Genomic DNA, 28,000 nt, shown 5'->3' on the forward strand with positions numbered 1-28,000 from the left:
TACAGCCCAGATCGCCTACAAGTTCGAATTTGACTTCACTTTCTCGCATTCTGCCCCGCCTTCCCTCCACTCCTCCCCAACCCCGAAACCTAGTCCCTCCTCCGGGAAGTCTTTCCTGACTCCTCCCCCTTGTAACTCCCCACCGTCGGTCTGTATCCGCTCTCACGCGTGTCCAGTACCTCGCAGACCTGAGGAATGTAGTTCTCTTTGAAGTAGTTCTTCAGCCTCGGGTTGGCATTGCGTAGCGACGCCATGGCCCGAGGCCTGACGGAGAAGCTGCGATAGTACCCTCCCAGCTCTGGGACTAGGGGCCAGGCGCGTGCGGGCGTTGTCCCGGCAACCAGGGGGCGGGGCTGGGCGTGGCACCGCCCCGTGCTCCGCTGCCAGGAGCAGGAGGGAGGAAGGCTTGCTTCACGCCCCGGGAGAAGCGACAGGAAGCTCGGCTGTGGGTTGCGGGCCCCGGCGTCTCCGCGTGGGGCGCACCGTCCGAGCCGCCTCTCCCGGTGTCCAGCGCCCCGCACCGCACCGCCTCGCCTGGGAGAAACCGCCGAAACGCGCCGGGCTGGATTGGGCGATTATAGGCTTTGAGCTAGGCCGTTTCCGGGAGGCGGAGCTCAGACCCCATTTCCTTTCTCCACACCCAGGTCGCGTGGCGTTTGCTGTGGCGGCTAGGCCCGCGTTCGCTGGAGACCTCCGCTCTGGCCCCCGCGAGCCTCCTGCCCTGGCCCGGCGCTGCGGCTCTGCCACGGCGGCAGCATGGGTGGCCCCCGGGGCGCGGGCTGGGTGGCGGCGGGCCTGCTGCTCGGCGCCGGCGCCTGTTACTGCATTTACAGGCTGACCCGGGGTCGGCGGCGGGGCGACCGCGAGCTCGGGATACGCTCTTCGAAGTCCGCAGGTGGGACCGCGGGGTTCCCGGCAGGTGGGCGGGGACTGGGCAGGGGGGCTCCCCAGGCCGGGGTGGTGGCTTGCGTGTGCTTGGGGTAAAATGAGGAGCCGAGCTAGAGGGAGAGGCAGTACTTGTGTGAGTGCAGGGTGCTGCGCCGCCCCCGCCGCCCCTTTGCTGATTATACTGGTATGAAAACTTGCCCTGGCTTTCCTGCCTGAGCTCCGCGTCACAGCGGAGGATTAGATTTCTTAAAAAGCTGTTGATGGCCTCATTTTAAAGCTTGCTCCGGGCCTTTGTGTAACTAAAGGGGTTCTCCCGATTGTGGAAGGGCTGTTGAGGGGCCCAGAGCCATAGGTCAAGCTCTGCTTGCAGGTGCCCTGGAAGAAGGGACGTCAGAGGGTCAGTTGTGCGGTCGCTCGGCCCGGCCTCAGAGGGGAGGTACCTGGGAGTCACAGTGGTCCAACACCTCGCTGCCTGGTGTGTGTTTTGGAAATGGGAACAGTTGTCTCCGCGAGACACACCCTCCCAGCGGACAAATGCGTGATTCGGTGTCTGTCCAGAAGTTGATCGGTACGTTAAAACCCTCCAAAGGCATGTTTCACATCATGGAAGATGTTAGGGAAATAACTTAAAATATCATATCTGCCATCCAAGAAACTCCTGTCCACAATTGTAGAAGAGAGCTAAACAGTTTCATTGTTGAATAAGCACAAACTGGATTGCCTCACACATCACGGGCAATTTGCTAATGGGATAGCAGGAAGAATTCTAATTCCTTTAAATGTAGCTGGACAGATAGAACTGATTGCATATTACATACGTGTTCTCAAGATAAAAAACAATTTGTCCTTAAGTAAGAGGACTTGACAGTACCACTTGCTACATGTAGTTTATCCTAAATTTACTGGTAAGTGGGGTGGTTGTTATCTAATTGCCTTTATCCAGAGGAAAAATAAAAATATCTTTATGATGTGGAACCAGGTTCCCAGGCTAAAAACTCACAGAGTTGGAGAGATTGGGGCTCTATCTTCCTGGAAGAGTAGGTTTCAAAGAGTACGCTTTCAAACAGTAGGCTCCAAAGCTTTTAAGAAAGTCTTTCTTGGGCTGTAAAACTGGCCAAATGCTTATTTCACTTTTAAAAAGATTTACATTTGTATCAAAGAAACAGAAAAAGGAGTTTTGTTTTGTTTTCAGACAGGGACTTACTCTGTCACCCAGGCTTGATGCAGTGACGCAATCACAGCTGCAGCCTCCACCTCCCTGGGCTCCTCCCACCTCACCCCACTAACTAACTAGGACTACAGGTGCACACCGACACCTGGCTAATTTTTCTATTTTTTTAGGAGACGAGTTTTCACCATGTTGCCCAGGCTGATTTGAACTTGGCTCAAGCAGTGCTCCTGCCTCAGCATCCCGAAGTGCTGGAATTACAGGATCGAGCCTCCTCACCTGGCCAATAAAGGATTTTTAATTACAAGTTTGCATGAGGGAATGCTTTAAGAAAAAGGGAATGGAAGGGGAAGGTCTCTTTCACTTTTGCCACTAGGTATAATTCAGCTTTTTTTTTTTTTTTTAAGATTTGTATTTACCCTTACTGTATTAGTCCATTTTCTGTTGCTTATAATAGAATACCTGAAACTGGGTAATTTATTAGGAAAGAAATTTATTTCTTAGAGTTATGGAAGCTGAGAAGTCCAAGATTGAGGGGCCGTAGCTGGTAAGGGCTTTCTTGTTGTGGCATAGGGCATCCCAAGGCCAGAGGGGCAAGTGTGTTAACATGCTGACTCAGGTCTCTTGTTCTTATAAAGCCACCAGTCCTGCTTATTAATCCATGAATGGATTAATTCATTCATGAGGACAGACCCCTCATGATCCAGTCACCTCTTAAAGGCCTTACCTCTCAATACTGCCACATTGGGAATTAAGTTTCAACATGAGTTTTGCAGGAGACATTCAAATCATAGCATTTACAAAGCCTAATTTGTTGTCTTTGCCCATGTCAGAGATATTTTTGTATAAGTACATTGGGAAGGTGTCCTGGACTCAGATATCTTCTCAGTTATACTGACTCAATCTGATGAATGTGGACAAAGTCTTTTAAACTTAAACTTACCAGTTCCCATAATCATCGTTATCTTAGGTAAGGCAGCTTAAAAAATAATTTGCTCACAGTCCCTTCTTCCTGAAGCTACACCTTTATCATTGAAGAAGACTTGAGAAATGCTCATTTCATCATCGATATGGTTTGGCTTTGTGTCCCCACCCAAATCTCATCTTTTTTTTTTTTTTTGAGACAGAGTCGCACTCTGTCGCACAGGCTGGAGTACAGTGGCATGATCTCAGCTCACTGCAACCGCCGCCTCATGGGTTCAAGCGATTCTCTTGCCTCCGCCTCCGGAGAAGCTGAGATGACAGGTACACACCATGTGCCTGGCGAATTTTTTTTGTGTTTTTAGTAGAGACAGGGTTTCACCATGTTGGCCAGGTGATGTGCCTGCCTTAGCCCCCCAAAGTGCTGGAATTACAGGCGTCAGCCACCGTGCCCGGCCCAAATCTTATCTTGAATTGTAATCCCATAATCACTACATTGTGGGAGGGACCCGATGGAAGGTAATTGAATCGGGGGGCGGTTCCCCTCCCCCCCCATGCTCTTCTCGTGATAGTTCTCAGGAGATCTGATGGTTTTATAAGGGGCTTCCCCCTTTGCTGTGCACTCCTTTTCTTTCCTGCTGCCTATGAAGAAGGAAGTGTTTTCTTCCCCTTCTACCATGATTGTAAGTTTCCTGAGGCCTCCCCAGCCATGCGGAACTGTGAATCAATTAAACCTCTTTCCTTTATAAATAACCCAGTCTCGGGCAGTTCTTCATAGCAGCATGAGAATGGACTAATACAGTCATCATCACGCTTAGATTTCAGAAGATTTCTTTGTTTTTTGTTTGTTTTGTTTTTGTTTTTGTTTTTGTTTTGAGACGGAGTCTCGCTCTGTCGCCCAGGCTGGAGTGCAGTGGCGATCTTTTCTTTGTTTTAAACTCACACCTCTAATCCCTTTGGGAGGCTGAGGTGGAAGAATCGCTTGAGCCCAGAGTTCAAAACCGGCCTGGGCAACATAGTGAAACCCCATCTCTACAAAAAATAGAAAAATTAGCCAGGCATGGTAGTGTGCACTTGTAGTCCCAGCTACTCAGGAGGCTGTTTTGGGAGAGCCCAGGAGGTCAAGGCTGCAGTGAGCTGTGATTGTGCCGCTGCTCTCCAGCCTGGGCAAAAGAGCAAGACTCTGTCTTAAAAAATAAATAAAAATAATTTTTGTACTAACGTGGTTTGAGAGCATTGAAAAAGATGGAAACAGTCCCAATTCATCCAACAATCTAACGTCATAACCTGACAAGGATAGTAAGAAAAACTGTAAATCTGTCTCAACTATGAATAAAGATATAAAAATCTTAAAATATTAGCAAGTCAAATCTATCAGGGGATTAAAGTAATAATATACCAAGGCCAAATGGACATGGAAGGAGGAGTCATACTAGAAAAAGGAAAAGCCACATGATGACCTCATAATAAAAAGGCATTAAAATATTATTTCTTTGCATAGCTGAAGACTCGGGAAAAAAAAAAATTTTATGATTTCTGATAAAAACTTGCAGCAAGTTAGGAATAAATAGAAGGAAATGTTCTTAAGTTGATGAAGTACATCCATCAAAACCCAAAAGCAAATACCGTATTTAATAGACACACTAGTTAGTAGCATCCTTATCAAACTCAAGAACAAGAGAAGGGTGTCTGCTATCACAGCTACTATTCAACGTTCTTCTGGAGTCATAGCTTGATAAGAAAAAAGCAACATGCATAAATATTGGAGGCAGAATTATAATCGTAGGTGGCATAATGATTTACTTGGAAAAATCCAAGAGAATTAACTAACTACTAGAAGCAATGAGTTTAATAAAATATCTTGAGTACAAGTAAATATACCCAAATCAATAACTTCTTGTATACATGCAGTAACAATTCAAAATTTTAATTGAAAATATTTTATTTGACAGAATGAGACCCTGTTTCAAGAAATATATATCATTCATGATAGCTATAAAAACTTTAAAAATTAGGAATTCACTTTAAAAACTAGGAGTTCCTATAGTGAGAAGATAATTTTACTGAAGGGCCTAAGACTACATAAACAGGCATATTGTGTTCCCAGTTGGAAAGATTCTGAACCATGACAGTTATCTTGAAATTTGTCTTGCTACGTTATAATGTGGTAGTTACTTTTCATTGCCTTTGAGAATTGTAATTTCTCCTTGATTTACTGGAGGAGACCACAAACCACTGAGCCTAAGATTCTTTCACAATCTTGTTGGCACAAAGCTAGATGGAAAGTAGAACACGTTTGACTCCTCACCTGTGTAATAGCAGTCCAAAAACTCACCAGTGGAAGAGCTGAGTATTTGATGATCGCCCTCCTGTAAAATATTTAGAGTTTTAAGTTTTACATTTCTTTACTAAAAAGTAATACATGGTTTTTGTTTTGTTTTGTTGTTTTGAGATGGAGTCTTGCTCTGTCGCCCAGGCTGGAGTGCAGTGGTGCGATCTCAGCTCACTGCAACCTCTACCACCCAGGTTCAAGCAATTCTTCTACCTCAGCCTCCCGAGTAGCTGAGATTACAGGCATGTGCCACCATGCCTGGCTAATTTTTGTATTTTTAGTAGAGACAGGGTTTCAGCATCTTGGCCAGGCTGGTCTTGCACTCCTGACCTCGTGATCCGCCCATCTCAGCCTCCCAGAGTGCTGGGATTACAGGTGTGAGCCACCGCACCCAGCTAGGCTCATTATTTTAATATACTAGGAGGAATAATGGTTGAGAGGAAAGAGTAATGTAGGAGTAAAAAGATCTGGATTCTAAAGCCACTTTTGCTATTAATCAGCTGTGTGTCACATTAATGAAAATAACATACTAGTCACTCTAAATATTCTAGGTACAAAAGTGCTTTGAGGTAGGCACTATTAACTCCCACTTAGCAGATGAGTAAACTGAGGCTGAGAGAGCCTAAGTCTCTTACCTGGTAAGTAGCTTATTTGGGAATTTGAACTAGACAACCTGACCCCATAGCCTTGGCTTAGTCTTAACTACCACGTTGTGCCTCTTCCCACCAAGTGAGAATTCTGTGATACAATGCCGTGAAATTTTATCGTTAGTGATTTAATCCCCAGAAAAATTTTCAATGGCTATTTATAAAGAATTTATACATCTATAAGCTTTTCTCTTTTTAAAAAAAAAAAAAAAAAAACACAAGGTTTCATTACTGTCACACAAGCTGGAGTGCAGTGGTGCAATCTCGGCTTACTGCAACCTCCACCTCCCAGGCTCAAGCAATTTTCCTGCCTCGGCCTCCTGAGTACCTGGGATTAAAAGGCGTCCTCCACCACGCCCGGCTAATTTTTTTCTATTTTTAGTAGAGATGGGGTTTCACCATGTTGGCCAGGCTGGTCTCAAACTCCTCAGTTCAAGTGATCTGCCCGCCTCAGCCTCCCAAAGTGCTGAGTTCACTGGCGTGAGCCACTGCACCCAGTCTATAAGCTTTTTAAAAATGACTTCATGAGATAACATATAACAAAGTGGTATGATTTTGAAATATCTCGAATATGGATGAGTTAAATTTATCACATTTCTGCCATGCATGTGCACATGTATGTATGCATGTGTATATGAAATCATACAACTTCAGGGCTGTGTAGGAAACTCTGGAGCCAGTTACAGTATTAAGCCAACCCTTTTATTTGCAGATGAGAAAACTGAGACCCCAAAAAATAGTAAGTGACTTACTTGTAACTTTGATTTTTCATTTCTCTGGTTTCTGCTACTAGCTACCCCTGTGACTTTAGGCAGATCCTTGAACAATCCTGGCTTCAGTTTCTTCCTGTGTAAAACAAGAGGTTTGAATGAACCCCAAATTCTTTCTGTTCTAAAAAGCTGTGTTTTTATCATTCTTTCCTTTATCTTTTCAAGTATTCTTTGGGTGAAACCCGATTTTATAAGGTGTTAATGAGGCCGATGGTGTATTCAAAAGTAAAAGGTCTTGATTAAGACTTGGTAGTGAGAATATTCTGGCTTTGTAGCTGTGACATTTTCTTAACATTTCTTATTTGGCTTCCTCAGGGCATCACATATTATATATCATGTACCACATATTGTTTCCCATGTATAATCTATACTTGTCCCTTTATTTTATTTATTTGTGTGTGTGTGTGTGATTCTTCTTTGAGCAATATACTTAGTTATTTTAGTTACAGAAATAGTACCTGTTTATTGCAAAAAAAAAAAAAAAGTACTGTTGAGTACAGGGTAGAAAATAAAAGTCCTTCATAATCCCACTACCCAGAAATAACCACCTTTAACAATTTTATTTACTTATTATTATTTTTTAATAGAGACAGGGTCTCATTATGTTGTGCAGACTAGTCTCGAACCACTGGCCTGAAGTGATTCTTCTGCCTCCCAAAGTGCTGGGACTACAGAGATGAGCTGCTATGCCCAGCCTAACAATTTTGTGTGTTTTAAGAAAAAACACAGATTTGAGATCATATAACACTTATTGTGTAACCTCCTCACCTACCCTTTCCCCTCCCCCCACCACCCCAGTAAGAGTGTTATAAAATGGCTTCTGTTCTTCCTGTGGTGATTTCTGTAAAGAGGATTTTTTTTTAAGGTAAAGCCATAAGTTTAAACATCATTGAGCAGATCCAGCATTTGGCTATCCTAGCTCTTCCTCAAAATGTCAGCTTTTCTTTTGTCATCACCACCATCAGGACTATTATTCTAGGATCCTAGTCATCATGCCTTGTTGTATAAATCAAACAAAAATGCCACACTAGCAACAAGATTGGCTTACTCTCATAGCTTTCCTTCTATCTGATGTGCTCAGAAAAGATCTGCTTAATGCAAATCATATTTCCTAATTAATCCCTTTATAGGTAAGTGTTCATTGGATGTGTGTACCTGGTTTTTAAAAGGAGAAACAGAAAATGTGATCAGCATTTGAGGTATTTAGTATTTGCATGAAGTGTCTTACTAACAGCCATATGCCAAGTGACCATTGGCTAATTTCTTGGAATCTATAAGCCTACACTTCCCAGCTGTAATTTGAGAGTACTACAAGTATCTTCTTCCTAAGGATGTAAAGTGCTTAATACTGTGCCGGCCGTACAAGTATGTATTCGATATTGTTTTTAAAATTTTAAACAGGCTGGGCACAGTGGCTCATACTGTTGTCCCACCACTTTGGGAGGCCAAGGCAGGAGGACTGCTTGAGGTTAAAAGTTTGAGACCAGCCTGGGCGACATAGTGAGACCCCCATCTGTACAAAAAATGTTTAAAATTAGCCGGGTGTGGTGCATGTGCTAGGACCACAGGTCCTGCCTACTTGGGAGGCTGAGGCGGGAAGATCACTTGAGCCCAGGAGATCAAGGTTGTAGTGAGCCATGATTGTGCCACCGCACACCACCCTGGGTGACAGAGTGAGAGCCTGTCTCAAAAATAACCTCCTATTGATTTTAGCTTAACTTCAAATAATTTTCTTCTTATGCAGAAGACTTAACTGATGGTTCATATGATGATGTTCTAAATGCTGAACAACTTCAGAAACTCCTTTACCTGCTGGAGTCAACTGAGGATCCTGTAATTATTGAAAGAGCTTTGATTACTTTGGGTAACAATGCAGCCTTTTCAGTTAACCAAGTAAGTACCTCAACTCAGCAAGCAGGCTCTTTCCATTCTTACACACTAGCAGTAATTGTGACCCTGAATAAATTACTTAACCTCTCAGACCCTCAGTTTCCTCATCTGTGCAATGTGGCTACTTATACTTAAAACAAAATGTTTGTTTACTTCTGAAAAACACAGCCTAATAGTGAGATGATTATTAATGTGATTATAGATCCCTATGAAGTTGGTCACTGGCATCACATTCGTAAGTGTATCTAATGAACATTTAGCATTTCATGGCCTTTTAAATTATTTAAAATTCAGCAGTGCTTCAGTAAAACAATGAATGCATCTAACATTTAAGTACATACTTTAAATTGTATATAGGTCTTATGAGTATGATTCCGATGCTGATGATCCCTGGACCACACTCTGATAACCACTAATCAATGCAAATGGCTCCTGCAAATGGAGACTTAACACTAAGACTAAAGAGCTTAATTTGAACATGTCCTTCTTCCTACTCTTCCTCACAACCCTCCAGCATGAAAAAATAGTTAAAACAAAATTTTGTAATTGTTTTCAGCCAATGCCCTTTGTTAACATTGTCATAAGTACAAAATTATTTTGAATTTATAGTTTAGCCCAGCTTTCTCCAGAATGGCAAGGTTTACTGTAAAGCTCTATAAACATATAGGGAGATAGAGAATCTTTGTGCATTACGTACTCTTTCAGTTATAAATGACAGAATTCACCTTAAATTATTTTAAGCCTAAAAGGGAAAATATTGAGCTCCGCTAACTTGGACAGCGAAGAATGGCATTGATTTCAGGCACAACTGAGTCCAGTTCAAGGTTGCAGAGTTCCCAGAGTTATGGCCGCTCAATTTTATGTATTGGTCTTTATCTTTCTGGCCACAAAGTGGTTTTCTTCACCAGGGTTGAAAGAAAGCCACTAGCCTCTCTAAGCCTTCATCTCTGTAGCTCATTATCCAAAAGGTACAGTTGTTCTTCTAGGATCCAGTGTTAACCCTTTGGATCAATCTCCGGGGCAATTTCTGGATCAGTCGAGGGACCATGGCCCATGTTTATTGAGGCCTGGTTCACATGAGCATCCTGCAGCTAAGTAGCAGGGATGGCTGTGAATACAAGTGAAAACAATCCCAGCAGGGACTGTGTGGGACAGAGGAGATGCCACATCTGCCCCCGTGGAAAGAGAGCCACTAGACAAGCAAAAACAATAGCTAGTGATTAATGTGTTAGCCTGCCTTTAAAGGAGTATTTCTGATGGCATAATTTTGTATTCCTCTAAAATAAGTTGTAGTCAGAGTAGGCCAGTACCCACTGGAGAAGAAGTACTTTCTTGAGCAGTGAGGGTCAGTGCCCTCACCATCAATTATAGTACCTTAATCTGCTTTAACAATACAGTTTAAAAAAAAAAAAAAAAAAACTTTTCTAGTAACTGCAAGTCCTTCGAAAGAACTTGAAATTGTAAAGGGAAAGTTTATTTCTCTTTTAACGCTAAGATCACCCTTAACGGTAAAATGGAGTATTGAGCTATTTCTAAGAAGTAGATGATGGCAGTCTTTTTCTTTTTTCCTGCTAGAATAGCATGTCTTCACTTGACAAGAATAATTTTTAGCATATTTTTCTTACAAGAATTAAAGCAATTTAATTCTTTCAATGTTTGAGCCAAAAGCACATGGTAACATAGTATTGCAACTAACTGTAAGACATCCCAGATTATTTTCCCTCTGAATATTTGGGTACCATTTCTCTTCTTTTTTTTTTCTTTTTTTTGTGGCAGAGTCTCACTCTGTTGCCCGGGCTGGAGTGCAGTGGTGCAGTCTCGGCTCACTGTAACCTCCTCCCAGGTTCAAGCGATTCTCCTGCCTTAACCTCCCCAGTAGCTGGGATTACAGGCACCGGCCACCATGCCTGGCTAATTTTTGTATTTTTAGTAGAGATGGGGTTTCACCATGTTGGCCAGGCTGGTCTCAACCTCCTGACCTCAAGTGATCCACTCATCTCGGCCTCCCAAAGTGCTGGGATTACAGGTGTGAGCCACCGCGCCTGGCCCTGGGTACCATTTTTCAAACTGTGTGGAACCTGATTCTGCAAGATATCAGTACGTTCCCACCACTTCCACTGCTGAAAAAATGACCCTTTTTTTGTGTTTAGTTCTTAGACATACTATTGTCAGCACACCCCTCTTCAAGATTCCCGGTACACATGGACATATTAAAGAAACATGCTTACTTTGTTATACTCAGATTTTCCTAAACTTACATAACCATGGGAAACCACCCCCCCTTATTTTTATGGAACATCTCTTAACATTTGGAGGGATTAGTGTTTCAAATAATACATGTTAGCAAAATACTACCTTAGTATTCTAAATCCAAAACACTAACTTTAGTATTCTAAATTGTAACACTTTTCCAGTTTTGCCTATAATGGAGAAGTCATATAACTCATCTCAAAGAAAAATAATTTTATTTGTAAGTTGCTTCAGGATCATTATAGTATCTCTATAAATTTTTATTGTATTTCTCAACACTGTAGTTTAAATAATTATATATCTTAATAATCTTATTTTCAATGGATTTTCTTTACCTATAAAAGTATGGGTAGTGAGATTTTTTTAAAATATGAATTAAATATTTGTATATGGGAAAGATATTTCCAAAAAGCCGTTCATTTTTAATTGTATTTGTGGATGCAAAGAATTCAGTGAATGGAGATGCATACTGAAGTCCCAGTCCTGTTTTTTTTTCCCCCTCGTAGGCTATTATTCGTGAATTGGGTGGTATTCCAATTGTTGCAAACAAAATCAACCATTCCAACCAGAGTACTAAAGAGAAAGCTTTAAATGCACTAAATAACCTGAGTGTGAATGTTGAAAATCAAATCAAGATAAAGGTAAGTTGACTGAAAATCACAAATGTATAAGGTTTTCTATAAATAAAAGAGAAAATAACAAAAAGATGAGTAATGAAACTTTAGTAGACTATCCTTTGTAATTTTACAGCCAAGGATTACCTTTAGAGGAATGGAGAATAAGACAGAAGAGGGAGGGGCCTGAACTAGCCAATAAGAGGTGCAATAAGACTTTTGTTTCAGTAAAATAATGCTTGTTTATTCTACAGGTTATCCTCTACATCAGGGACAGGCATTGGTGACAGTAATAGCCTTAAGGCTGTAGGCACCAACCAAATAGTGAATATAGTTGGCTGAAAGTTGGGACAAGACTTTGTGCTAGAACTAGAACTAGTATTACAAGAGATTCATTCAGGGAGCATATGCGATGCTACATATTCATAAATATGGTTGTTAATGCATACAGTTTGGCTAGTTTTGCCTTTGAAATTAAGTGTACTATATGAGTGTATTGTGAAATGTTAAGTCACTGTATGCTTTAGCTCTTTCAATGGATGAGGCAAATGTGCAAATAGATTAAACTGACTTTTACAGAATAACTGTTCCTTTATCTTGTTGTATGGGGAGAAATCCTCCATTTTAGGATGCACATAAAATGCTAACCTACATTACTGACATTGCTTTAATGCTTTTTCAAAAATGTTATTTATGAGGCAGTTAACCTGCAAAAAAAATAGTTAACTTGGTAAATGCCAACGGTTAAAACACTTCAGCCATGGCATATATAGCCAGAACCCAGTGATACCCCTTGGTTATAGAAAAGAGCAGTGTTTTCTGTTTATTATTGAAACAGGACTCCCGTGTTCAAACCAGAAATTGTCATTCAACAGAACAAATCAGGTCAAGACAATCACGAAACAAGAGACAGGAGGATGTGCTCATATGAAGAAAAAAACAACAAATAACCAAACTTTATTTCCTTGAATATAATGTTGATGGCAAGATTTGTAAGAGGTAATCTCTGTATTTAGTTTAGATAAAGACTTCCAGCCCAGAACACTGTTAAGCAGTAACTGTGAGGAGCTATGCAGAAGTGATGAGAGGCAAGTACTATATAGACTAGAAAATTTAATTTTCTACAGAATTACAGATTACTATGCTATGAAGCAAAAGCAGACCATTCTTAATGTGTCAAATTGGTGAGCTTATTAATTTCAATATATGACTCCCATCACACAAACAGGTAACTCTAAATCTACTTTGAAAATCTGATCAGTCAAGAAGTATTACCAGTTTGGAGGCTATGTACCAAGTGTCATACCAAAGATAAGGCTGCTGTCCTCACAGAATATATGGGGTCATTGACAATCAATTAGAATATCCAATGAAGTGGATATTCTAATATTTGGGGAAATATTGGAAAACTAGCAAAGTGCCCTGGAAATTATGTGTTCTTGCCCTTCCACAAGACATATAGATCCAGATGAGATTAGTTTGGAATAGGGGTCTTTTTTTAGTCCAGAAAATCTTTAGAGTCCAATACAGTTATGGCTAATCAGAGACTAAAAAACCTTTATAAAAGTAAGTAGGATTGGAAGTCCTTGGAAATTGAGAACACTTATTTTGAATTGGCATGTTTTAATCAAAGGTATAGAATTAATCAAGTATCAGTTAAGAATTTCTGGAATGCACTCCAATGCCAAAAGACCACTAGCATGCTATTTTGTACTATGAAGGTTTCCTGATTTGAAATAGAAGGTAAAAAAAAATATTGCCAGCCATAAAATAAATTTTACTCTACTTCCTCAGTTCTCCAAAGAAAAATCTTACTTTTTTCACATAAGAAACTCACTGGATCAAATGAATGTTAATTAAACAAAAGATTGTGTAAGTAAAACTGGGCAAAAGACAACCTCTGAAATCCATGAAAGAATTAATCATCAAAAGAGAAGAATCATTTTTACAGTAGCCCCATTGCCGTGAGAGATATTTTCATGAGCCTGGGCCACCTCTCCAACATATAGTGAGAACCCATTACAGGTTTCAGCCAACCAATTTCCATTCCAGCTTGACAGGCTGCTGCAAATTGCTGAGATTCCTCCTTGGTTGAGGAAAATAGAGTAACGACAATTTTACTAGACTCTTTTGCCATAGTGTCCCATGGGTTTATTTCAATGGTACCACTGTTGCCAACACCTATTACTCATCTTCCATATGACAAACAATTCACATCTTTACTAAGATTTATATTAGCTATTATTTCAATAATCACATGAATTCCTTTCTTACCACACATTTCTTAATTTTATCAACATAGTTAACTTCTTTGTAATTAAACACTTTGTGGGCTCCATTTTGCAAAAGTCTTTTGTCCCTCTCAGTACCAACTGTGCCCAAAACCTTTAAGACATAAACTCTAGCAATTTGGCATGTTGCTACTCCAGCTCCTCCACTAGCCCCATGAACTAGAACACTCTCCAGCTTTCATACAGACACTGTGAATCAGAGCTCGATATGCAGTAAGATATGGGATACCAATGGCAGCATTTTGTTTAAAGTCCAGTTTTTCAGGCAGTTTGTAAACAGTGTGATCTGTTCCCAGAGATTGTGCCGGTAGTGAAAACTGTCACTTTTCTTGAAAGTAGATGCATTCCCTCCAACAGCTTCCATTACCCCAGTTACATCTGAGCATAGAATAAGGTGGTTTTCTATTATAAATACCAGAGTAAATGTATGTCTCCATGGGGTTGACACTACACGCATGAACCTTGATTACAACTAATGGTCTTTTGGAACTGGTACTGCAACATCTGATTGAGTTTCAGGACTTATGGTCTACCAAATTCAAACACTCTAACAGCTCTCATCAGCTTCTGTTCAGTTGCCATGGTCATCTAGATAAAAGCTCTAAAGTGGGAATCAAAATCTGCAAGGGCTCCTTCATATTCCACTGAAGGAGGCTGGCCAGGCTGCTTCTAACTTTTGCACCCAACAAGACTTTTGGAGTTGGGGTTCAGTTTAATCTAAGGGTGCTAAAGGAACCAGGCCAGGGTCAGATAATGTCAGCAGAAAAATGCAATATTAGGAAATTATGTTATTTCAATTCAATATTTATCAAACTCCTGCTTTGTGGTGCAGAGTATACAAATGAGCATGATGCAACTCTTGTTCTACGAAAGGTGGAAGGAAGGATAAGGCAAGTCCTTAAATAATTGTAAGTCAAGGCAGAACATAATGCAGTCCTTTAAGGAAAAATGTAAGTAAAACATGATTGAGTACGTAGAAAGGAAAGATTTGATCCAAAAGTTTCTGTAAGAGGTTGGAGTCTGACCTGGCTCTTGAGAATGTTACCCTACAGGTACAGTTGGGGAAGGAGAGAATTCCAAGAGAACAGAACAAGATGAGGTGGACACAGCTGCAGGAATAACTAAGCTGGTCCATTTGGTAATCTTGTTATTATAATTGAAATGGTAAAAAGATTCAGATATAATAAGGATGTAAACAGTCCACACATTTTAGGAAATGCTTTGAAAGACATCAGCATCTTACAGAAGTATATGATTTATACAGAGCTAAATAAATGCCATGTTTTTAAAAGATGGATGGACGTATAATTAAATTGTAACCAAAGAGAACCAGTTGACTTTCAAACGTAAATTAGGGCCAGGTGTGGTGGCTCACACCTGTAATCCCAACACTTGGGAGCCAAGACAGGAGATTGCTGGAGGCCAAGAGTTCAAGACCAGTCTGGGCAACATAGTGTGAGACCCCATTTCTTTATTTTTGTTTGTTTGTTTTTGTTTTGAGACGGAGTCTCGCTCTTGGTGCCCTGCCTCCTGGGTTCAAGCAGTTCTCCTGCCTCAGCATCCTGAGTAGCTGGGATTACAGGTGCCCACCACCATGCCTGTAATTTTTTGTATTTTTAATAGATACGGCGTTTCACCATGTTGACCAGGCTGGGTGAGACCCCATTTCTAAAAAAAAAAAAAAGAAATTTATTATCTGGGCATAGTGGCATGCACCTGTAGTCCCAGCTACTCAGGAGACTGAGACAGGGGGAATTTGAGGCTGCAGTGAGCTGTTATCACACCACTGCACTCCAGCCTAGATGACAGAGTGAGACCCTGTCTCTAAAAATAAATGTAATTTAGATCTTGAAACTAGATTAAAAGTTTAATCTCTCATTGCTTTACTGCCATTTAGTTTCTATGGTAACATGGACACATTTGGGATTTTTTTTTAATTAATAATTGTTTATGGGACAATTGGTAACTTACCACTTCAAATTAGGAAAATTTTCTTAGCAGTTAGAACTTTTGGTAGAGTTCAGATTTGCTTAAGTGAATCGCAGTTATCTGTAAAACATCATTTTTCTAAGCTAGAAAGCTCATGGCCAGGCCGGACATGGTGGTGCACACCTGTAATCCCAGCACTTTGGGAGGCTGAGGCAGGCAGATCACTTGAGCTCAAGAGTTTGAGACCAGCCTGGGCAACATGGTGAAACCCTGTCTCTACAAAGAATACAAAAATTAGCTGGGCATGGTGGCTTATGTCTGTAGTCCCAGCTACTCTGGAGACTGAGGCAGGAGGATCACTTGAGCCTGGGAGGTCAAGGCTGCAGTGAGCGGAGATTGTGCCACTGCAGCCTGTGCGGCAGTGAGACCCTGGCCCCCCGGAAAAAAAAGAAAGCTCATGGCCAGACACAGAAAGGAGAGTTTCAGAAAAGTTTCCATCACACTGAGTTTAGTTGTGTCATGTATGATACAAGAGTACTACAGCATTGCATTACTTTTTACCAGTGATAGTTAACAATATTATGAAGGGGTGAATTATATATATATATACCTAGGTAAATAAGAACCTTAGGCCAAGTATAATTTTGTTCTGCTTACTTTTGATAGGATTAATTCTAGGGAAAGATTCTGTTTCACATTATCTTCCTATTCTTTACTTCCTAAATGATGTAGCTCTCTAGACCCTACTGCTAAGGTACTTACTGTGATACAAAATGGCCTCACATCTTCTTCCCTGATCCCAGTGTGCGCAGACCAGTTGAAACAGAAAGGTGGACTAAGATGGGAGGCCTCCAACCAGGGAGAGGCCACTGGTGTTAAGAGCATGATCTCTGGGCTTGGCTATTGCATCCCTACCTGCTGTCTGACATTGGGCAGGGGACTCGAGCTCTTTAAAGACTTAAAAGTCCTTGTCTGCAAGATAGCCGTAATAGTATAACACCCAACTCATTAGAGTTGTCTTCAGAATTAAATGAGGAGTATTTGTAAAATGCTAAGCACTGTGCCTGGAATTACCAAAGGAAGCTTTTAAAAAGTCAACAACTTTTGAGGGCCAGATAGAAATGTCATATTTTGGCCGGGCGCAGTGGCTCACGCCTGTAATCCCAGAACTTTGGGAGGCCGAGGCAGGCGTATCGCGAGGTCAGGAGATCGAGACCATCCTGGCTAACATGGTGAAACCCCGTCTCCACTAAAAATACAAAAAAATTAGCGGGGCCTGGTGGTGGGTGCCTGTAGTCCCAGCTACTTGGGAGGCTGAGACAGAATGGTGTGAACCCGGGAGGCGGAGCTTGCAGTGAGCAGAGATTGCGCCACTGAACTCCAGCCTGGGAGACAGCGAGACTCCGTCTCAAAAAAAAAAAAAAAAAAAAAAAAGAAATGTATTTTTTGAGGAGTCGGTTCCATCCTGAGCAGTAGCCCTATTCCACTGTGCAGAAAAGTGGCTGTTCAGTAGAAAAATTTTGGAGATTCTAAGATGCTCATTTTCATCCCCTGCCTTCAGATATACATCAGTCAAGTCTGTGAGGATGTATTCTCTGGTCCTCTGAACTCTGCTGTGCAGCTGGCCGGACTGAGATTGTTGACAAACATGACTGTTACCAATGACCACCAGCACATGCTTCACAGTTACATTACAGACCTGTTCCAGGTGTTACTTACTGGAAATGGAAACACGAAGGTATGAAGAGCTATTGTGTCAAGCTTATTAACATTGAAATAGTATTTGCAGGCCACCTATCTTAAGTTGATGTGCCTCAAAGAGGAAGATTTATTAAAAACTCACATGGTCCCAAGAAAGTATATTATTTTTAGTCCCAAATATTCCATTGCAAAATTAACTTGTGAAAACCATCTGTTCTTTCACTTATCAACAGATTCCTGTTCATTTGGTTTTCTGAGAAGCTAGCTTCCCCCCACCAAATATAGGAACATTGTGATTAAAAGGAGTCTGAGTAATAGTAGTGGTTAGTTGAATATTTTGCTTACCTCAGGGTTAACAAATCATTTTTTTGATTCAGTTATTTGTTGAAAAATATTTCTAAAACAACTTTTAAACTGTAGTAAATGAAGTGAATTGAATATATGAAAGATGTCTCAGTGCTTCACTCTGTCCAGTTAGGTTGATATAAGAGGCAACAGATACTGAGCTGAATTAAGTAGGACCTTAGGAGATGCCCTATAAAAAGTTTCTTAAGTAAATCTCTCATATTAGTGTGCATTCTTATCAATTGCCATTTTTCAAGAAAAAGCATAAAAATAGATTGTAGGCTAATTAAAAGTTCTGATAAGTTGGGTGGATTGTTCATCAAGGCTTTTTACCATGTTAGTCTGTGTTCTCTGGAACAGTTGAGAGACAAATGCATAAGCATTTTAGAAAGACCAAATGTGAAGCCATACTCCAAATATTCAACATCACTGCAGTTATTTTTGAGGTTATCAAGATGTGATTACAGGAGTCTTACTGTAGTCCTGCTTTTATGTTTCCAAGGTGTTTGTACATGGACTTTCCTCTTTTCCAATAGCCAAACTTGTTTGGATCTGATCCAAGATGTACCAAAAGGTATTGAAAATTAAATGTAAGAGTCGTCTTCTAGCAATATTGCACCATTCCCAGGCAGTTTCCAACATCCATCAACATGTCTGCCTCCAGTGGAACAAGATAACTTCCAGCCCCTGAACCCCTGGGGAAACTCCTTCCCTCTTTACTCTATGTTGTTGCCACTGTAGGAGAAGTCTCTCCTCTGCCTGACTGCAGCTGCTTTACCCAGAACCTCAGGAGGAACTCTGAGTCCAGAGCCAGGCTGAGTTCAGCCAGGCGAGTCTGGCCTTGGGGCTGTATATATCTGTCTCAGACATCATCTGTGTTTTCATATATTTTTTGACTTTTTAAAAGATGACCCACACCACAACATTATGTTCTATTTTTGTTTTGTTGTGTTGTGTTTTTCCATTACATTGCTTAGTACAGTATTTCTAGGATAGAAAATTTGCGTTCTTGGTCTGCCTTGTAACATACCCAATTACAACATTGATTTTCCATAAAAATTGAGTTTAAAGTTCCAACTTGCAAATGAACTTTTGGATAGTCATCCATTTGTTAGTGGGAAAGTGTGTCTGATTTAGGTATTTTCTTAGTAAATAACCACTAAAATGAATTTTTAAATATCTTATTTTGCTTAAGTCAGGGATCTCACTGTACTGTAATAACCTTTTGGGTACACCACTGATTGATAATGCAGATAGTGGAGGATTAACATAAATAAACTGTGCTTGTTACATCCTCAATGAAAACAAAACTAATGGTTTAAAATGTCCTAGTGTCACCACAAGATGGTGCATGTGACGAGGAAAAAAAAAAACATGTCTTAATATGGTTTCAAACCAAAATCCATATATTTGTTTAATCTGTAGTTGTATTCTAACTGTATATGTATTTTTTTCTCATATTTAACTCCCTTCTACAAAGAATAGCAACATCAGATTTTAATACAGGATACCAAATAGCTATTGCTGTTGCTATTCCCTGGTTGTATACCTGCCCTCATTGACTATTAGTGGGTCTTAGATTTTTACTTCATCCAGGCTTATTTCGTAAGTTCAGGACCATCCTATTTCATACCTCCTGTTCCTGTTTTTCTAATTGAAACTTCATTGACATTGGAGCCAGGTGTTTTTTTCCTAACACTTATTCCTAGTGTTGCTGATAGCCAGTCAGGCCAGATGAGATCTGATAGTGACCCTCACGGACTGCACTAAAGAAGGGTCAGAAGTCTCCTTTACTCTCTCACCCCCAGAGGCCTTAATTTATTAAGAGCATCTGTTTGAAAAAGACAATCTCTGCATATTCAAGAAATGTTACCAGTGGTCACTGCTGAGGATTGGAAGGGGCCAAAAGCATGGTGGCTTTTGTTTTTACCTTGTTCTCTTTTGCATTACTTAAAATTTTTATCATGACCAAGTAGTAATTTTCTAAAAATAAAGAAATATTTGATAAAAACAGTAAAATTAAGCAAAGTATTATGTCATCCTCAAATAAATTAGTATCTACAACATGATCAAAGGAATTGTGAGTATACAGGATATATGCATAAAGACCAAAAAGAAAATACTAAAACTTTTCTTTCTCTTTTTTTGACACAGAATCTCACTCTGTTGCCCAGGCTAGATTGCAGTGGCATGATCTCTGTTCACTGCAGCCTTGAGCTCCCAGGCTCAAACAATCCTCCTACCTCAGCCTCCCTGGGACTTCAGAAGACTGGGACTTCAGTCACATGCCACCACGCCTGGCTGATTTTTGTATTTTTTGTAGAGACAGGGTTTTGCCGTGTTGCCCATGTTGCTCGTGAACTCCTGAGCTCAAGTGATCTGCCCACCTTGGCCTCCCAAAGTGCTGGGAATGCAGGCATGTGCCACCGCACCTGGCCAAAAACACCAAAACTTAATCGTGATCATTTCTTGTTACGTAAATATGGGTAAATTTTCTTTTTCTTTGTGGTTTTCTATTTTTTTGAAAGTGCTATGGTAAACATCTGTTGCCTTTGTAATAAAAAATTTTTCTAAAATAATATCCAGGTTCCTTCCCAGCTCTAGTGAAGAGCACATTTGTCACATTTCCCTGAGTTAGTACCCCGCTCTATGCTCATTTTAGTTCCAGGTATCTTGTAGAAAGTATGGTTTCACATGGCCTTTGTTTTTAAAAGAGGTATTCTATTTGAGTCTTGTTATTACTGACTTTTCAGTCATAAGTGATAAGAATGCTGATATTTTAGCTAGTCAGCCATTAGATAACAGTTATTTGCTTATTATTTATATCATTGCTGGGCATGGTGGCTCATGCCTGTAATCCTAGTTACTTTGGGAGGCCAAAGTGAGAGGATTGCTTGAGGCCAGGAGTTCAAGACCAGCTTCAGCAATATAGTGAGACCCCCATCTCAATCAATCAACCAATCAATCAGTTTTTATCACTGTGCTTGTTTATATGATTGTAAAACACTTTCACATTAAAAGATGACCTCAAAAATTCATGGTAGCTTACCAAAAGGGGCCATATTGTTATTTATTTAGACTTGGTAACCAAACAGTTCCAAAATTTTTATAGTTTAAGTAGAAATGAGCTGAGCTTTGAGAGATTTTTTTGTTGTTGTTTTAAAAATTATATTTCTTTATTTCTTTTTTGTGGGGGGTGAAGATGGGGTCTAAGGGTCTTACTATATTGCCCAGGCTGGAGTGCAGTGGCCATTCACAGGCACAATCATAGCTTACTACATCCCTGAACTTGAACATCATTGAGATGGGAAGGCTCAAGACATCCTCCCCCCTCAGCTTCCCAAGTACCTAGGACTACAGGCCAACACCATCATACCTGGCCATACTTCACTTACCAGTAATCATAATGAAGATCGTGTATTTAACAGATGCTAAGCTTACCATCTGTTCAGATGTGCATGTGAGTTGGGGGTAGATTGTGAAGACATTTGCAATATTCTATCTCCCTGACATTATAATTGGGAAAAATTAGGTTTAAATAACACTGTGATAGAAAACCTGTATCTCTGTGATAGGTTCTCTAAGAGTGGTACAAGACATTTGCAATATTCTCTCTATCTCCCTAATGGTGTAATTGGAAAAATGAGGTTTAAATAACACTGTTCTGTGATAGGTTCTCTAAGAGTGGTGCCAAGTGTTACAAGAGTTCAGAGTGAGACCTTTAAAGTAGAATGAACAGAGAAGGTTTCCTGGAGTAGAGAGAATTTGAGCCAGGCCTGGAAGCTTAGGCAGGACTTTTAACAGGAAGACATGGTGAGAGAACAGCATGCCTGAGAGAGAAAATTCATGCTTGCCAGTCTGAGATAAGCCAGTATCATCTTCTTTCAGGTGCAAGTTTTGAAACTGCTTTTGAATTTGTCTGAAAATCCAGCCATGACAGAAGGACTTCTCCGTGCCCAAGTAAATAGCTTATATAATTATTTTGTAAATATACACATATATACATTTGAACAGACAGACAGATCTGGAAAGATTTAGCCTAAAATGTTAACAGGGATTCTCTCTGAGGAGCAGTATTAAAGGTGGTTTTTTTAAATTCATTTTGTATGTATGAATTTCCTAAATTTTTTGCAATGAGCCTCTTTTACTTTTGAAAAACATTTTTAAAAATTCACCCTAGCAACAATAAATTACAACTTTTTTCTCTACCCAACTGTGGGTACAATTGTGCCATCCCATATTTTATACTTGAACTGTTTGTGTTTACATGTATCTTAGTATCCACTGAAACAGCAGTACTGAGTCCCCAGCATATGCTAGATGAGACACACCAGTGAGCACAGCGTGACATGGTACATGTCCTCATGAAGCTTACAGTCTAGTGGAGAGACAAAAATATGTAACAAGTGAACAAGGTAATTAAAAGCTGTGATAAGTGTTCTGAATGCTGGGATAGAATGGAACTCCACTCCTGTAGAAAAGGAACCATCGTATTCATCTGCTCATACCTATTCCCCACCCAGCTCTGTGCCCTGTGGTGTATGGGCACTAAATGTTTGATGAAATAATGAGTTCCCATGAAAACCGTATGATCTTAAAAAAGAAAATGGTGGTTTTTCCCAAATAACCACATTCGAAAATTCCAAGGAAATAGTATTTTTCCAGCTAAAACACTCCCTTTTTTCCATTAGTATACAGTGTGGGGGTACATAAGATTTTATATATCTAAGTTATGCAATTTTGGGTTTTCTATGACAAAATTTTTTAAATGTGAGATACATTTTAAATGTGAATTTTAAAATTTTAAAATGTGAGTTATTCAATGCAGTTTTAAAATGTTAAAATATACATGAAAAATGTTTTCATATATTATAAAATAATACTCATTGTTTCATATTTCAGGTGGATTCATCATTCCTTTCCCTTTATGACAGCCACGTAGCAAAGGAGATTCTTCTTCGAGTACTTACACTATTTCAGAATATAAATAACTGCCTCAAAATAGAAGGCCATTTAGCTGTGCAGCCTACTTTCACTGAAGGTTCATTGTTTTTCCTGTTACATGGAGAAGAATGTGCCCAGAAAATTAGAGCTTTAGTTGATCACCATGATGCAGAGGTGAAGGAAAAGGTTGTAACAATAATACCCAAAATCTGATTGGTCATATTTTTCCAAAGAGTAATGCAGTCTGGATATAAACGTATTTTCTGTCTTCCATATAAGGGGATTCTCCCAGCTGCTGAATTTAAACAGTAAATATCACATTGTATCATTAACACAGCTATAACTTGCCATGGTTCTCAGATTTATTTTGGACTATTTTGATGCCAAGTGAGTATAACAGCTTGTACTGAAACCATTTATTTCTTTCTATTTTGCTATTTGCAAATGCTTGTTATCTTCCCTACATGAAGTGGCAGTAACCTTTTTCACATTTAAGCTACCCTTCTACCTTCTGAAGTGATTTGCAGTTACTCATCTGAGACAGCATCAGTATTTGACTAAATCATTGTTTCACAACTGAATAGTCTTGTTCTTTTAGTAGCAATGAAATCCTAAGCTCCTGAGTCCACTCACCTGCCAGCCTGACCATACTGCTTTCAAAAGTCTTTTCTCATCAGTAGAATCTATTTTGGTCACTTCTAGTCAATGAAAAATGTAAACTTTTAGGAGAGAATGTTTCCTAGGACTCACCCACTCCATTCAATGTTACATATAAAATAGTGTGATCAATCACAATGTCCATCTTTAGACAGTTGGTTAAATAAATTATCTGGTCTTTGAAAAGACTGCACTGGGCGTGGTGGCTCTTGCCTGTAATCCCAGCACTTTCGGAGGCTGAAGCGGGCAGATCACCTGAGATCGGGAGTTTGAGACCAAGCCTGACCAATATGGAGAAACCCTGTCTCTACTAAGAATACAAAATTAGCTGGGCATGGTGGCGCATGCCTGTAATCCCAGCTACTTGGGAGGCCGAGGCAGGAGAATTGCTTGAACCCGGGAGGCAGAGGTTGCAGTGAGCTGAGATCGCGCCATTGCCCTCCAGCCTGGGCAACAAGAGCAAAACTCTGTCTCAAAAAAAAAAAAGAATGATGGAGCTCCGAATGTGCTTAAATGGAAAGATATCTATGAAATACGGTGGTTTTTTAAAACACAAAAATTATAGAAGAATATGGGATCCCGTGTGTGCGTGTGTGTTTGAATGAAAAATGCTTATGTATTGACAGAACACTTCTAGAATGATACCCAAACTCCTGGAGTGGGAGTGGGGAATGCCTTCTACATACACACTGTTCTACTGTTTGAATTTTTTATTATGAGCCCAAATTGTATAATCTTTTTTTAATAAAGAGGAGAAAAATCACTTACAAGGTTATACATATTTTTTCCCTTGACAGTACTTTATTTTCATCCATATTTTACTTGACTAAAAATACAATGTATGAAAATTTGTTATCTTTAATAGTATTTTTATTCCATAAGCTACTATAACAATTTATTGATACATCTGGGATTCAGCCAGGTCTTATATATTTAAATTTATAACCCCTGCCATGCTTAGCATTAAGTAAATCAGTATGCAAGCAGTATTTAAGGCAAAGCTTTAAGAATACTTTAAATTTCATTTGTAAATACATAGATAAAAGACTGTTTCCATAGGAAGTCACAAATCCTCAAACAGAAATATGTGTGATCTCAATGTTACCCTGATACAGAAATCAAACTTGGAAGAAATATTTTTACATTAGAAAAAGGGCTCAGTATAAGGTGAAAACAAAATTCCCAGTGGGCTAGACATGAACAAAAGTATTCATTCCCCAAAAGGCACATTTCTTTATAAGTTTTTTCAAATCTACCTCCCTATTTAGTGAAAGCATATTCATTAAATATGAAAATATGCATACATTAAAAACCAGGATTTGTTTTTAATGTGCTTTAGCAGCAGTGGATTCTAAAACTGTGTCTTCTTGTCCTCTCTCATTAGTTTGAATAATCACACTCCCTAGAGATCAGAGCATTGAGTCTGAAATGTCAAAATGCTAGAGAAAAGAGGGAGTAATTTTTAACTACCCAGAAAGAAGATGCACAAATACATCTTTCCCTACGTAGGTCACGGCATATGTTGGCTTTTATAATTTGGGATTTCTCCTAATTGATGACCCACCCTATTGGGCAGTGAGGCATAGCAAAGTGTTCCTCAGTTATCACAGGAAACTTCAATAAAATCTTATACATATTGCTATGGGTATTCACAAAGAGGAAAATCAAGTTGACTTAGAGGATAAGACTGACTAAAAGACACTACAATGCATATTAGACTGAATTGAAGAAGAGAATGGATTTGTCTTATTTTTCAAAATTTGTTTTCACTTTGCACATAAACCCTTCAAAATGTAGATAACAAATGAAAAATAAAGTGGAACCCACTCAATAAGGTGAGATTCTGTAAGCAGAGATGAAGCTTGATGTTCTTAATGAATAGTGTCAGTGTAGAAGGAACGTGAGTGGTAATAAAAAATTACAGCTTACGAAAGGGCCTAGAAAAATGAGGCAGGCCAGACGAGTGGAAATAGAACACAACAGTTTAAAGTGCTTCGAGACCCTCAGTTAAACAGTACACATGAATACAAAATAATGTTAAGGCCATTCATGGAGAAGAAATACTTAAGCAAGACATACCTGGCTTGCTTCATAGAGAAGAGGTAAGAGATGGATTTTCAATTCGGCGTGCAGCAGCAAGGAATATGGCTACAACAACGCTGGCTAGTATTAGGGCAACATACCTCAAAGCTAACCCACCATAAACCTAACATCTTGATTCACATCTGCTTGGAGTGAAAAAGTTTATGATCAGTCTTTTCAGGAAGGTTTATTTTATGGGGGATTTTTTGTGCTTTAGTACCCCAAAATCATACATTTACATACATTATATACACACACATTGCATACACATTTCCCCTTGACTGATTCGCATCTTTGTAGATAAACACTAAATTTTGATAAAGATTATTTACACTTATTTAGGCTATTACTCCAATTTAAAAATCAGTGAAATAAAGTTTTCAATGTTTAGTCTCCTAATATATAATGCTTAAATTTGCAACAGGAACAATACATTATCAAAAGCATTAACCTGTATTTAGCTTTCAAATATACCTGTCTGTATTAGGCAGTGATATCTTAAGAAATCATTTTCTCCCTTATATTTTCTAAAGTGCTTTAAAAACTCATTTATTCTACACATTTTTCAGAGGTAGGTCGGAATTATCCTCTTGTTGCAAATGAGGAAACAGGCACAGTGAGCATTGGTGACTTGTTTCAGGTTACACAAAAAATCCATGATGAAAGCAGGGTAAAAGTTCAGATTTAGTGGCTAACGTGGCACCACACATACACATGTGCAAATAAATTATAGAGCACTGCCTGGGTAGCATTTGGTGTAGAAAACCTATTTTGATTATTTTGTATGAATAAAGTGCTGAGACTGGATTAGGAATACAGAGTGGGCCTCCAGTGGTATCTAATCCAACTCCCTCCCTTAGGAAGGGTCAGAATAATCAAGTGAATACAGAGTCCTTATTAGGACTAAATCTTATGTCAACTGACTTCCCCCCCCAACCACTGGTATTCATACTGGCTTACCAAAAGAATCATGCTTAAGGTTCATTTAATATAAAAATATAAGACATCTGAATCAGGTAAAAAAAATTATAAATCTGATTGGTATATTTAGAGCTAAGAGACTCCAGGAAAAAAAAATGTGTAGAGAAAATTAAAAACAAATTTAATTCAAAGAATATGGTCTATTAACATTTTGTCTGTAAAATATTTCATTGTAGCTATATTTGTGCTTAGAAGATCTTCTAGATTTAAAAACAGAAAATGGCATAAATCATATTCTTATAGCCACACTCCTTCCCTTCCTCTGCTCAGCTAAGAAGAGGGCCTTCTTTTGAGACAGGGTCTCATTTTGTCACTCGGGCTGGAGTGCAGTGGTACAATCACAGCTCACTGCAACCTCTACCTCCTGGGCTCAAGTGATCCTCCCACCTCAGCCTCCCAAGTACCTGTGACTACAGGTACACACCACCTCACTTGGCTTTTTCTTCTTTTTTTTTTTTGAGAGAGACGGGAGGTCACCATGTTGCCCAGGCTGATGTCAAACTCCTGGGTTCAAGTGATCCACCCACCTTGGCTTCCCAAAGTAAGAGGTCTTTTGGGAATTGTAGACGTGCAATAGAATATACTGTTCCCTCTCATCTGAAGGCTCTAGGAAAAAAAGAATATACTGTTCTGTCTTTTAAAAATTTAAGTGAATGGTGGTCATAGGTGCATTAATGCGAAAGAACTGTACACTTAAAAATGGTTAAAATGATAAATGTTTAAAATGGCAAATACGTATTTATATATTTTACCACAATAGAGAAAATCAAGTCTTTAAAAATGATAGCCCCTATGTTTTTATGCTTACCGAAATAAACCATATTTAATATTTGGCATATAAGCTAATTTGATAGAGCAAGAATTGCTATGTTTATAATAAACATGTTGGACTGAATTTCATCATTTATTATAATGTGCATATAAGAAAGATACTTGTATTTGTAGGCCTCTGAAAAAAATCTAGGTAGGTAGACAGCCTTGACTCACCTTGCTGAAGGTCCTGAAGAATGGAAAAAAGAAAAATGAGTCTTCAATATCAGTTTTTCACCTCAGGAAATTCTAGTACCACAAAAGTATAATGCTTTAGTAAAAACATTTCCATTGCAGTGCTTATATCATGATATGAAATTTAAAATCCACATTAGCCAATTCATTATTTAAATGACCCACCCCTGAACTCTCTCATAGTGTACATGAGCTGATCATATTAGGAAGCAAGTTATCACACAAAACATAAAACATAAACTTGCAGAAGTTGTTTCCAAATGTAAAATAGTCACAATATTCATGAATTTCTAAGTCTTTTCATTTGTTTTTAAACTTAGATGATGCCTTTTTCATTAAAAGTGCCTGTGCTCACATTTATTAAAAGTTTTCATCATCAGTATTTAGGTATCTTGATTCTCCATGCTTCAAGACAAAAAAATCTTCAGCGTTAAGTCCGTATCTCTCTAGAGCTTCATTCAGCTTCACTGGAGGCTCTAAGTAATGCTGGCCAAAGGTAGAAAGAAGAAAAATAGAAAAAGATTAAACATATATTTGGGAGATTTTCCAAATAACAGTTCAAACTAAAATAACAGATGCCTAGTT

The 28,000-nt window shown here is 39.4% G+C and overlaps 3 protein-coding genes and 1 pseudogene across 19 annotated transcripts in view; 1 reads left to right on the forward strand and 3 right to left on the reverse strand.

Moving 5' to 3' along the window:
- The window catches only part of FBXL13 (F-box and leucine rich repeat protein 13), a 269,907-nt gene extending 269,377 nt beyond the window's left edge, over nucleotides 1-530 (reverse strand). Inside the window, exon 1 of one of the 3 annotated variants that reach the window (XM_063667682.1) lies at nucleotides 144-530. In XM_063667682.1, coding sequence (XP_063523752.1) covers nucleotides 144-254 — 111 coding nt within the window. In that variant the 5' untranslated portion in view covers nucleotides 255-530. The remainder of the gene's footprint in view (nucleotides 1-143) is intronic. The other 2 variants (XM_054494956.2, XM_054494957.2) reach the window with 2 other exon arrangements.
- Nucleotides 118-24,110, forward strand: ARMC10 (armadillo repeat containing 10). Of its 8 annotated transcripts, none has more exons than XM_054494979.2 (7): nucleotides 142-895; nucleotides 1,259-1,456; nucleotides 8,471-8,619; nucleotides 11,373-11,507; nucleotides 17,262-17,438; nucleotides 21,635-21,706; nucleotides 22,649-24,110. In XM_054494979.2, the coding sequence occupies exons 1-7, from the start codon at nucleotides 757-759 to the stop codon at nucleotides 22,901-22,903; spliced, it is 1,125 nt and encodes a 374-aa protein (XP_054350954.1). In that variant the 5' UTR covers nucleotides 142-756; the 3' UTR covers nucleotides 22,904-24,110. The 8 variants fall into 8 exon arrangements, with proteins under 8 accessions (XP_054350956.1, XP_054350954.1, XP_063523762.1 ...); XM_063667689.1 differs by lacking the exon at nucleotides 22,649-24,110 and adding an exon at nucleotides 19,901-20,232 and having other exon boundaries at nucleotides 388-895; nucleotides 21,635-21,708; XM_054494981.2 differs by lacking the exon at nucleotides 1,259-1,456 and having other exon boundaries at nucleotides 118-895.
- The window catches only part of NAPEPLD (N-acyl phosphatidylethanolamine phospholipase D), an 83,728-nt gene continuing 60,622 nt past the window's right edge, over nucleotides 4,895-28,000 (reverse strand). For 5 of the 8 annotated variants that reach the window (XM_054494961.2, XM_054494966.2, XM_054494963.2 and 2 more), the window contains one exon: nucleotides 22,928-27,901. In XM_054494961.2, coding sequence (XP_054350936.1) covers nucleotides 27,776-27,901 — 126 coding nt within the window. In that variant the 3' untranslated portion in view covers nucleotides 22,928-27,775. Of the gene's footprint in view, nucleotides 5,347-6,708; nucleotides 6,803-22,927; nucleotides 27,902-28,000 lie in introns of those variants that run through there. The other 3 variants (XR_008503633.2, XR_008503632.2, XM_054494962.2) reach the window with 3 other exon arrangements.
- On the reverse strand, nucleotides 13,342-14,353 carry LOC129040438 (quinone oxidoreductase-like; annotated as a pseudogene).

This window comes from Pongo pygmaeus, chromosome 6 (genome assembly GCF_028885625.2).
Source record: "Pongo pygmaeus isolate AG05252 chromosome 6, NHGRI_mPonPyg2-v2.0_pri, whole genome shotgun sequence".
NCBI lineage: Eukaryota > Metazoa > Chordata > Mammalia > Primates > Hominidae > Pongo > Pongo pygmaeus.